Source organism: Microcaecilia unicolor, unplaced genomic scaffold (genome assembly GCF_901765095.1).
Source record: "Microcaecilia unicolor unplaced genomic scaffold, aMicUni1.1, whole genome shotgun sequence".
Taxonomy (NCBI): Eukaryota; Metazoa; Chordata; class Amphibia; order Gymnophiona; family Siphonopidae; genus Microcaecilia; species Microcaecilia unicolor.
Window position 1 is genome coordinate 4,210 of NW_021963329.1, and position 12,709 is coordinate 16,918.

Genomic DNA, 12,709 nt, shown 5'->3' on the forward strand with positions numbered 1-12,709 from the left:
TCTACAGAGGGTGAGGAGGCGGTCCTCAGACCTGAGAGGGGGAGTCGGTCCTCAGACCAGAGGACACTCTCTCTCTACACACACTCGCACCCAGAGTCCACTCTCTCTCTGTCACCCACACACTCTCGCACATTCACTCTCTCTCACACACACTCTCTCTCAAACATACACGCTCCGAGGAAACCTTGCTAGCGCCCATTTCATTTCTCTGAGAAACCGGGCCTTTTAATAGTTTAGAATATATTTGCACAATTCTGGAGACTGCACCTTAAAAAAAAAAAAAAAAAAAAAAAAAGATATAAATAAGTTGGTCCGGAGGGCAGCTACTAAAATGGTCAGTGGTCTTCATCATAAAGCATATGGAGACAGACATTATGTATACTTTGGAAGAAAGGTGGGAGTAGGAGAGGGGGAGATACGTAGACACATTAAATATCTCTGTGGCATAAATGCTCTTGAATGAGGCGGCATAGAATGAAGGTGAAAGGGGACAGATTAAGGAGTAATACAAGGAAATATTTCTTTACAGAAAGAATGTTGGTGGCGTGGAACAGCCTCCCAATGCAGGTGGTGGAGACAGACTCTATCCAAATTCAATAAAGTATAGGATCTCTTAGGGAGAGAAAAAGATAGTAGATGGTATGGATGGGCAGGACTGGATAGTCCTATGGTCTTTATCTGCTGTCATTTTCTATGTTTTGTTTGAGAAAAGTATGGTTTAGTTCAGCTTTTGCAATCATAGGGGAACAAAGAAAAGAAAATTAAGCAAGAATTCCCTTACCCTCTCGCCGTCGGAAATTCTTCTTATCCTGAATGGATCAGTGAGAGTTTGTCATCATATCTTGGCTGCTTCAAAGATAAGATTCCCAGACCTTTCACCAGGCCAGCTAAACCATAGGCTGCACCTTTGCGTTCAGCATATTATCAGATTCTAACAGCAGTTCCATTAGCTTTGTATCATTCCTGCTGCATCTTCCTTGATAGCTGGTACAAGGGGTGGCAGACAGCTAGCAACAGACTCCTGAACCTGAAGAATGCATTGCAGAAAGCGCAACATGAACACCTATATGAACAACCATAAGCCCTCGTCCTGTGTAATTAAACAAAGTACTTCACAATCTCTTTGCTTTCATAACACCAGAGGAGAGACAAAACAGTATGCAGTCTGTAGCATTCCTAAGCAGTATCTTTGCACTGACCCGTTAAACAGTCCCCAGGAGTGTATGTAAGGAGATACCTGCTGAGATGGTGTTGGACAGTGCAGTTATCAGTTTGGCTACAATTGGTTTCACTTTGGGATCATTCTTGTCCAAATGTTTTGCCAATGAGCCCATTAGGATGACCACACTCTGCCTCACTGCATCATAACTGGCATCAGTGGGCGCATTTTTCAAAAACTCTTCAAACACTGGCAAGAGAGAATTAACACTGTCCTGAAAAAGAAGAAAATGTGTCATGTCATAGTATATTGGTGTAAATCTAAATTTATTTATTCATTCGTATACTTATTGTCTAATTAAACTAAGTGGAATACAAAAGTAACATCTAATTTTATAATGGAATGTGCTTAATATAAAGATATTAAACAAATCTCCTAGGTCAGCCCATCACCATTTAAGCAAAATGTGTAGCACCCAATAAAGTTAACTTACTAGCAAAATGTTCTTAATGTAAAGGAGGACTATTTATGGTGAACTGCCCTGAACAGAGCACAAACTCAAGAAACAGAAGTACATACACTGCATTATTAATATTGAATCTTTTACAGTCTTTCCTCAAATGTCTTGCCATATAGGGTTAGCATTGTTGGCTTCATTTAGTGCTGTCCTTGAAGAGCACACCCGGCTGCCTACCTTGCCATGGGTGTCGAGAGCAGAAAGAGCAGCATCCAACATGCACTTCCTGACCTCAGGGTGACGGTCATTAAGGGCATCAGGAACAAAGAACTGGAACAGAGGCTTAACTTGAAATCCATCCAAATATGGTGCCAGTTTGTTTAGTGCTAGGGCTATGCCGCACCTAGAAAGGAAGCAAAAATCAAAAGGACAAAATCAGGTAATATGAGATGTTCTACACAAGTTTCCACAGAAACAGAGACCAAACAGTCTATTCTCTTTTCCCGACAAAATACTGCAGCCTAAACTCTGCTTACCTTACTCAAGAATCCTTAGTTAAGATTACATTCTCATACTTTCTAGAATTCTGTTTTTTGCTTTTAGCACCACAAATTGAATGGTGTTCCATATATCCACCATTGCTCTGTCCAGTCAAAGGCCGACTCACTGCTTACTTGCCCACTGCAATGTGTAGGCATCAAAACAGTTTACATACATAGCTACAACAAAATAGTGAAGGAACTCCATATACTCAGACAGGATGGAAAAGAAAAGCAACAAAGAAGTAAAGGAAAGACTACTAGATTGTCATACCAACCCCTCCCCCTCCACAAAACTAAGACTCGGAAAAGCCAAAGAGAATAAGGTGCTCATTTTCAAAGCAGATGGACACCTCAAAATGCCTAAAAAAACATCTGTTTGCTAAAAATATCCAAATCCTAATTTTGGAAAGTCAGAATCTGGACGTTTCACACTGCAGTTCAACCGAACAGCAAGAGAGTAAGTTGTGGGTATGTTCTGCACGGGACTAGGGAGAGTACAAAAGTAGGACGTCCAACAGTGATTTTCAAACGGGAAAAAATGGTCTATGTCCATGTAATGGAGACAGTGCAAGAAAATCTCTCTCATGAATATTCATTGTGGGTATCCTGAAAATCTGACTGGCTGGGGTGCCTCCAGGACCAGGCTTGGGAACCACTGCTCTACACGATGACAAAGCACTAATCTCGCTAAGGTGAGCCCTTACAGAATTGGTCTTGAGACCAAACACAGTAGAAGGTATTCAAACAGGATGTCTGTGTAGGACAAGAAAAGGGATCTAGGGCCTAGCCCTCGCACCACACGGCAAACCTCCTCCATTTGAAAGATGAGCACCTCGTAGTGGAATCTTTCCTGTAAGCCAGTAAGACCTTGGAGACACCCTCAGGAAGACGCAAGGAAGCAAATTCTAAGCTCTCAACATCCAAGCTGTAAGGGCCAGAGACTGGAGGTTGGGATATAGAAGAGATCCCTCGTTCTTTGTGATGAGGGCTGGAAAACACTCCAATCTCCAAAGCTCTTTGGAGAACAACTTCAGAAGAGGGAGCCAGATCTGCCTGGGCCAGTATGGATAGTTCAGGGTCATGGTTCCACGGTTTATTTATTTCACTTGTATCCCACATTTTCCCACCTATTTGCAGGCTCAATGTGGCTTCGCCATACAGGATGAAGTATACATTTGATGTTACAAAGAAGTATACATTTGGCGTTACAAAGAAGTATACATTTGGCGTTCCAAAGAAGTATACATTTGGTGTTACAAAGAAGTATACATTTGGTGTTACAAAGAAGTATACATTTGGTGTTACAAAGAAGTCACGGAAGACAAAAGGATTTGATCAAGTAGTTGTAGATACATTCTGCTTAAAGTTGGAAAGGTGTTGTGTTATGGTTATCTATGGGTTCTCGTGATAGGCTTTATCAAAGAGGTACGTCTTCAGAGATTTGCGGAAGTTAATTAATTCATTGATCGTTCTCAGGTGAGTTGGAAGTGCATTCCACAGCTGTGTGCCCATATAAGAAAAGCTGGTCGCGTGAGATAGTTTGTATTTTAATCCTTTACAACTGGGGAAGTGTAGGTTGAAAAAGGTGCGGGAAGATTTTTTTTGCGTTTCTGGGTGGTAGGTTCACTAGGTCTAGCATGTAGGTTGGGGCATCTCCTTAGATGATTTTATGAACAATTCTGCAGATCTTGAATGTGGTGCGTTCTTTAAGTGGAAGCCAGTGTAGTTTCTTTCTCAAGGGTTTTGCACTTTCATATTTTGTTTTCCCGAATATGAGTCTAGCTGCGGTATTCTGGGCTGTTTGAAGTTTTTTTGATGGTCTGTTCTTTACAGCCAGCATAAAGTGTATTGCAATAGTCTAGATGACTTAATACCATTGACTGTACCAGGTTCCGGAAGATGGCCCTTGGGAATTAAGGTTTTACTCTTTTGAGTTTCCACATGGAATGGAACATTTTCTTAGTTATATTCTTCATGTGGTTTTCAAGTGTAAGATTTCGGTCAATGGTAACACCCAGAATTTTCAAATTGTTTGAGACAGGGAGGGAAAAGTTTGCATGACTTTCAGCAAAGTCTTCTCCACAAGAGGGATGGGAGGATACGCATACAGAAGACCAGTCCCCCAATGAAGGAGGAAGGCATCTGACGCTAGTATGTCATGGGCCTGGAGCCTGAAACAGTACTAAGAGACTTTGTGATTGAACTGAGTGGCAAAAAGATCCCACCAAGGGGGAGCCTTACACTTGGAAGACCTCACGAACAACGCCCATGCTGAGGGACCTCTCGTGCGGTTACATGATCATGCTCAGTCTGTCAGTCAGGCTGTTGGATTTGCCAATCAGGTAAGTTGCCTTGAGTAGCATCCCATGCTGTACTGCCCAGTGCCACATCTGGACGACCTCCTGAAACAGTGTGCATGATCTGGTGCCCCCCTGATTGTTGGTGTAGTACTTTGCAACCTGATTGACTATTTGAATTAGCACAATTTGGTTGAACAGCTGATCTCTTAAAGCCTTTAGAGTGTTCCAGATTACCCAGTGCTCCAGAAGATTGATGTGGAGATCTGTCTCCTGGGCTGACCAAGCACCTTGGGTGTGAAGCCCATCTAAGTAAGCTCCTCAGCCCAAGTGAGATGCATCCGTCATCAGCACCTTCTTGAGCTGAGTAATTTGGAATGAAAGTCCATAGCCAAATTGGACCAAATTGTCCACCAAATCTGAGACTGAACGAACTCGGGTGTCACTCGGATGACATCAGCTAAGTTCCATGAGGCTTGACATCACTTGGAAGCTAGGGTCCACTGGAAGTTCCCATGTGAAGATGTGTCATGGGAGTAACATGGACAATGGAGGCAATGTCACCAAACAACCTCAACATCTTCTGAGCTATGACCTGCTAGCTGGCTTGGACCTGAGTGGCAAGAGCAATAAGAGTGTCCACAGTCAGCACAAGAAGAAAAGCCCGCACTTGCTGCGCATCTAGCAGCACTCTAATGAACTCCAATTGCTGAACAGGACAGAGATGGAACTTGGGGTAGTTTAAAACAAACCCTAGTAGCTCTGACACCCAAATAGTTCTCTGCATAGACTCCTGAGCACAGTCCTTCCATGTGCTCTTCACCAGTCAATTGTCCAGATAGGGGAACATATGGACTCCCAGTCTGCGTAGTGATGCTGCAACTACCACAACACACTGCAGACGAGAGACCAAAAGGCAATATGCGGTACTGGAAGACAAAATCAAAGATACTTCCTGTAACCTGGAAGTTTCGCGATGTGACTGTAAGCATCCTTTAAGTCCAGATAGCATAGCCATTTGTTTTCCTGAATCATGGGGAGAAGGGTGCCCAGGGAAACCATTCTAAACTATTCTTTGACCAGGAATTTGTTCAGGGCCCTTAGATCTAGGATGGAATGCATCCCCCTGTTTTCTTTGGCATAAGAAGTACCTGGAATAGAATCTCTTCCCTTCTTCCCCTGGTGGAACGGGCTCGACCGAATGAGACTTTAGAAGGGCGGAGAGTTCCTCTGCAAGTACCTGCTTATGCTGAGAATTGAAGTGAGTCACTTTTGGTGGGCAATTTGGTGGTCTTTGATGCCAATGAAGTCCGTAACTGAAACAGACTATTTGAAGAACCCACCGGTCAAAGGTTACAAGGGGCCACCTTTCATGGAAAATATTCAACCTCCCCTCAACCAACAGATTGTCCAGGATGGTCACTTTTACTGCAGCTATACTCGGCTGGAGCCAATCAAAAGCTTGTCCCCAGTTTTGACTGGGGAGCTGGCTGGGCCTTGGGCACACGCTGTTGGTAAGAACAAGCACACCTACGTCTCTGAAAGTAGTAGGAACCCCTCTTCGACTTAGCCAAAAACCTTCTCGATGAGGAGGAAAGTGCAGAAGACAACTGGCGGGAGAGAACGTCAGTGGTGTTAGTGTGTTTCTTGATAAGGTCAGTGAACTCCTCCACCTTAGCTCCAAAAAGGTTATCTCCACAGCCCGTGGCATCCATCAAGCTCTGCTGGACTTCAGAGTCCAAGTCAGACATGCAGCCATGAGAGTCTGCGCATCGCTATATTTTGGGCACAGATTCTGGACTCCACATGAAAGGTGTCATAGAAGCCGCAACCAAAAACTTTCTACATGCCTTCTGTTGCTAGACCAACTGGCAAAGAGATTCAGCCTGCTCCTGTGGGACAGAATCTGCCAAATCAGATAGACTGTGCACCAAGTTCTGCAAGTATAGGCTCGTATAGAGCTGGTAAGACTGAATACAGGAGATGAGCATAGAGGACTGATACATCTTCTGCCCAAAAGAATACAGGATTCCAGCTTCTCTGCCAGGGGGCGCAGAAACATAGTCCCTAGAACTCCTGGCTCTTTTGAGCGTGGATTCCATCACCAAGAAGTGATGAGGCAACTGGGCCCATCAAACCCTGGTGAGCTCTGGATCTATTACATCGTGTTTATCTTCTTGGGCAGGACAAGGACCCTCTGACTTCCAGTTCTTCACCTGAATGTCCCATAGGATCTTGTGAAGCAGGACTGTCACAGCCTCTCTAGGAGGGAAATCGTAGTCCAGGACCTCAAACATCTCAGCCCTGGGCTCTTCCTCCATCTCTAAATGAATTGGAATGGCAGCCACCATTTCCCTGACAAAAGATGAAAAGAAAAGGCTCTCAGGTGGAGATGATCTTCTTTCCTTGGGATAGGAGGGATCAGATGGGATACCATAGGACTCCTACTCCAAGAAGTACCGTGGATCCTCATCAGACTCCCATAAGTGCTCATCAGTGTTGGCAAAAGAACGATTCATGGGAGGACCGAGACTGAGCCTGTCTCGATTGGGAGGAACCATGTCCTCGAGATGGGCACTGAGGTGTCGGCTCCTCCCTCAACTCCAGCGAAGCTTCCTCCACTGATGTTGAGGGGTTACCCACATGGGGGTCTGTCAACACCTGAGCTGCATGTGGCACTGGCATCAGAGAGCTCACTGAAGGCTGCAACACAGCACCCCAGCAGCAAGAGCCATGGCAGGCGAAAGCACCCCAGACGCTGTTATAAAAGCCTTGCCAAGTGCTTATGGAGCATGACCCAGATGTGCTCATCGAGAGAGACCATCTGGAAAGGGCAGGGTGTTGGGTGAGAGACAGGATGATGACTGCCGGGGTCGAAACGGGTAAAGGGTCCTGGCTGCATGGAGACCTGCGCATCCACACCTCTTGTATGGTGGGGGAGCAGTCCTCCTGGCATCAATGCTTCTTGGTGACCGAGGGTTCCCTATGTACTCCAGAACACCCAACACTATATGTCGAGGGGGATTGATGCCAATGCTTCTTGGTCTTTGCCTGATGCTGGTCATTGATGCTCCTTGGTGCCAAAGAGGACATTGAATCCTCACATTTCTTCGGGGTCGGGATCATTCACTTGCAAAATAAAGGAATACAATACAGAACAATAAAGAACAACAATTCAAAGCAATTTTTGGATTATATAAATTATTATACTTTCCGAATATATGTATATTTTTAACACTACCCTCTTCCTAAGACAACACCCCAAACCGGTTATAACATCACAAGCAATGGTCTGAGGTCTTGGCTCTTATAACCTCAAACCTTCTTAACTTAACCTTCCAAACCCCACCTCCTCTAATACCTTCCCCCATTCCAAGTGCCCAAAAAGCACTAATTTGCTAAGTCAGCTGTATCCTGAAACCTGTTTAATACTTGGCTGCATGATTGCAAATATGGATTCCAAAAAGTGTTTTGTATTTTTATTTTATTTTGGTTACATTTGTAGCCCGTGCTTTCTCACTCATGGCAGGCTCAATGCGGCTTACATATTGTATACAGGTACTTATTTGTACCTGGGGCAATGGAGGGTTAAGTGACTTGCCCAGAGTCACATGGAGCTGCCTGTGCCTGAAGTGGGAATCTGGGCTTATACACAAACAAAATTTTAAAAATCCACGTCTCTAAGAAAATGTCTCTCCGAGTAAGGCATTCAGTTACAATTCCATCCAAATAGCATCCTCATTGGTAAAGCCTACACTTGACTATCACCAGACAGCCATTTCCTACTTGAATGTCAAATTACTTTCGGTTTAGTAAACCAGCCACAGGTAAATGAGCCAGTACATCCTGCAACAACAGCACAATCCAAGGTGTCATCACGCAAAGGAAGAAAGCCAGGCTATTCTTACAAATTTTATAATGAATGAAAACGAAAATAAAAGTTGCTGATGAATCAGAACACACATACATCTACCATTCCCCTAAAACGTCTCCGTACGGACAGGTTACCTACCCACAGCCGGTGCATCATACTAGTCCCCCAGGAGGATTTCGGGAGCCGAATAGGCCAGAGAGCCGCAGCTGGTGGTGAGCTTCTTGCCAGGCTGAAATTTGTTGCTGAAGCCAAAGTCGGTGAGCTTGACGAGCCCCTGCTTCTCGAAGAAGACCACGTTCTTGAGTTTCAAGTCGCGGTGCATGACATGCAGCTTGTGGCAATAGGAGATGGCGTGCATGACCTGCGCGAAGTACCTCTTGGCCAGCTCCTCGCTCAGCCCTTCCTCATGCTTCATGATGTAGTCGAACATGTCGCCGCTGTCGCCCAGCTCCAGGATGAGGTACAGCTTGGTCTGCATGTCGATCACCTCGTAGAGGCGCACTATGTTGGGTTGCTGCACCAGCTTCATGCAGCGCACCTCCTGGAACAGATGCCCCATGGCCAACGAGTCCAGCTTGGTCTTGTCGATGACTTTCACGGCCACTTTCTCGCCCGTGAAGACGTGCTGCGCGAGCTTCACCACGGTGAAGTGGCCCCTGCCCAGAGTCTTGTCCATGTCGTAGAGCCCCACGATCTTTCCGTCGTAGCCGCACTTGAAGCCGGCCCTGCCTGCTGCGGGAGTGGCGGTGCTGGAGGAAGGACGGAGACGCCGACAAGCGCTTGATGGCGGCGGCGGCAGCAAATAGCAACAGCTGAGGTCGCTCTCAGCTGAGGTGCTCCGAGGGTCCCATCCTCGGTGGCCGGAGGAGGAGGGGGTGGAGGAATCGGTCACTGGGCGCGCCTACCGCCCGCTCCCGCTCCGCCCGTACGCCACTGAGACCGCATCGTTGAGGAGCGGGAGAAACTAGGGTTACCGTGTGTCTCTCTTGAATGCGCGGTCAGGATGGAAATGAGATCTTTAATATTCCCATAGCATTAACCCATGGAGTTTCTTCCTCCAATACCAGAAAGTCAGAGGCTGGTTTTGCAACCAATGATTGAGTATATATTTTTTTTCTCTACATTATTAAGTTTTGCCTCAAAACAATTCTCCATGTCCCTGGGCCCCATACAGAGAAGCTTTATTAAAAAGAATTCCTTCCACTGACATATAAGAAATGTCCCAATAGGTGTTGCAAATAGTTTAATAGTGCTACCCAGAAAGAGTTTATCTATCTGCGCTGCCATAAACCATGAAGTATTAGCAACTGTCCAACACTTCAGATATTGAAGGGCATTGGCAAATCCAGCATGATAAGCCTGCGTTTGAGAGAAATAGGCCCTATACACTATCTGAAATGACACTCTTGTAATTCAGCACTATGGATCACCCCAGGCAGTGGCCTAAGCATATCCAGAAATGTAAAACGGACAGGCTTACCAATGTCTTTGGCCCATGCCTCTAGTAATGGTGCATAGACTTTTGGAGGTTGAAATTTCAATAATTCTTTAAGGAACCTGCAAAAATTTTCTTATCTGGCTTGCAAAGTGTACAGATACACTCTGGATTTAAACTGGGATGATAATAGCATAATTGCATATCAATCTGCAGCCCAAGTGACAAGCATTGCTGTAAATCTGAGAAAGTACCTAAAATACCATCAACTTGAATCAAATGCATTAAATGTGAAATACCCAAAGTTCCACAATGATGAAACACCACATTCTCCATGCCCAGAGTGAAGTCCGCATTCCCCATAAGAGGCAAAAAAATACTGCAATTTGGATCTTGCTGCCAAAAGCAGAGTAACTCTCTCCATAAATACCAAAGGGGACACATTAATAGACTATGTCTAAAATTCACTCGTATGTGGGGAGCCATGCATGGAAAAGATAATGGAAGTGCCATAATAGGCTATTTTATTAGAGAACAACCATGGAATGAACACCATCACAAAGTACCTGGACTCCCACTGGTCAGGCGGGGGTTCAGAAATCACACGCCCAAGAGCATCCAAAACTGGAGGTGGTCTCTGAAAAACACAAGTTAGTCAAGCTATAGGTCAAGAAGACAGATGTTACCTACAAAGCTACAGGTGTTTAAAATGAAAGAACTTAAAATGCTGCACACATCTCTACAACCATCTGATATTTCACAGTTTTCCAAGGTAATATGACTTGTACTGCTTTCTTGTACCACCTTTATTTTGCTTTTCAGCCTTGCCTGCAACTTACATAAAGTTTTTCTTGGTAAATCTCAATCAGTTTGCTCATGATGTCTGCAGCTTGATCCCTATACTGCATCACAGCAATGGACAGCCCCTTAGCAGCAGCCTGACGCACAGCTTCCTCATGATACGTGATATCCTTAAGTAGCATAGAACAGAGTTCGGGTTGCAAATCCAAGGCCATAGACTCCCACAGCCTGCAGGAAAGAGATAGCATTCATGTTACAGGCACAACCTCGTCCAAGGTCCTTCTCCCCTGATTGATAACAACACCTCACCCTCTCTACCACTCATGCATGACTCCTCCTTCCACTTTTATTTCAAGGGGAAATCAGATTTCCATTCATACTGGTCTGATTTATAGATCTTGTGCAAAGGCATAAGAGCTAGAGATTTGGTTAAAGGCATCCATTAAGACTTCAACAAGGACTAGCACTGCTATGAAGAAGATACAGTAGAATCTTCCACTGCCTGGGTAAGCTAGGGTGAAGGATTCTGCAGAAGAAATGTTCACAGGCCCCTCCCCCCCCCCGCCTCCTGTGGAAAGTCATGATCATTGCTTCAACAATATTTACATAAAGCAGTATCTCAACTATATAAAGAAAAATATTTTTTAAATTGTCTGAAGATCCGTCTCCACAATTGATGAGTCAAATAAAAGCACTGATATAACCTAGATTGGAATGCGGCATGTTTACGAGAAGGAAGCAGCATTTTAATGCAGTTACATTCACAGACTCCCTACATTTACTTTGTGCCTAAAATTCACAAGTGTGTTAACAGCCCACAAAGAATTAAATTTTGGAACCTCTGTTAATTTTGTTAGATCAATTTTTGAACCAAAGGTGAAAGAAGTGAAATCATATAGCGAATGCTACATACCTGTAGAAGGTATTCTCCGAGGACAGCAGGCTGATTGTTCTCACTGATGGGTGACGTCCACGGCAGCCCCTCCAATCGGAAACTTCACTAGCAAAGTCCTTTGCTAGCCCTCGCGCGCCCGCGCGCACCGCGCATGCGTGGCCGTCTCCCCGCCCGAAACCGGCTCGAGCCGGCCAGTCCAGTATGTAGCAAGACAATACACTTCAAGGGAAGACACAACTCCAAAGGGGAGGCGGGCGGGTTTGTGAGAACAATCAGCCTGCTGTCCTCGGAGAATACCTTCTACAGGTATGTAGCATTCGCTTTCTCCGAGGACAAGCAGGCTGCTTGTTCTCACTGATGGGGTATCCCTAGCCCCCAGGCTCACTCAAAACACAACATTGGTCAATTGGGCCTCGCAACGGCGAGGACATAACTGAGATTGACCTAAAAAATTTACCAACTAACTGAGAGTGTAGCCTGGAACAGAACAAACAGGGCCCTCGGGGGGTGGAGTTGGATCCTAAAGCCCAAACAGGTTCTGAAGAACTGACTGCCCGAACCGACTGTCACGTCGGGTATCCTGCTGCAGGCAGTAATGAGATGTGAATGTGTGGACAGATGACCACGTCGCAGCTTTGCAAATTTCCTCCATGGTGGCTGACTTCAAGTGGGCTACCGACGCAGCCATGGCTCTAACATTATGAGCCGTGACATGACCCTCAAGAGCCAGCCCAGCCTGGGCGTAAGTGAAGGAAATGCAATCTGCTAGCCAATTGGATATGGTGCGTTTCCCTACAGCCACTCCCCTCTTGTTGGGATCAAAAGAAACAAACAATTGGGCGGACTGTCTGTGGGGCTGTGTCCGCTCCAGATAGAAGGCCAATGCTCTCTTGCAGTCCAATGTGTGCAGCTGACGTTCAGCAGGGCAGGAATGAGGACGGGGAAAGAATGTTGGCAAGACAATTGACTGGTTCAGATGGAACTCCGACACAACCTTTGGCAGAAACTTAGGGTGAGTGCGGAGGACTACTCTGTTGTGATGAAATTTGGTGTAAGGGGCCTGGGCTACCAGGGCCTGAAGCTCACTGACTCTACGAGCCGAAGTAACTGCCACCAAGAAAATGACCTTCCAGGTCAAGTACTTCGGATGGCAGGAATTCAGTGGCTCGAAAGGAGGTTTCATCAGCTGGGTGAGAACGACATTGAGATCCCATGACACTGTAGGAGGCTTGACAGGGGGCTTTGACAA

At 45.6% G+C, this 12,709-nt stretch overlaps 1 protein-coding gene across 1 annotated transcript in view; it reads right to left on the minus strand.

The window, feature by feature from the left end:
• Nucleotides 1–1,237: 1,237 nt before the first annotated feature.
• Nucleotides 1,238–12,709, minus strand: part of LOC115459198 (eIF-2-alpha kinase activator GCN1-like) — a gene marked incomplete at both ends in the record, with an annotated part of 110,370 nt that continues 98,898 nt past the window's right edge. Inside the window, 4 exon segments of the mRNA XM_030189059.1 lie at nt 1,238–1,433; nt 1,854–2,019; nt 10,331–10,401; nt 10,604–10,793. Of these exon segments, the coding sequence (XP_030044919.1) occupies nt 1,238–1,433; nt 1,854–2,019; nt 10,331–10,401; nt 10,604–10,793 (623 nt within the window).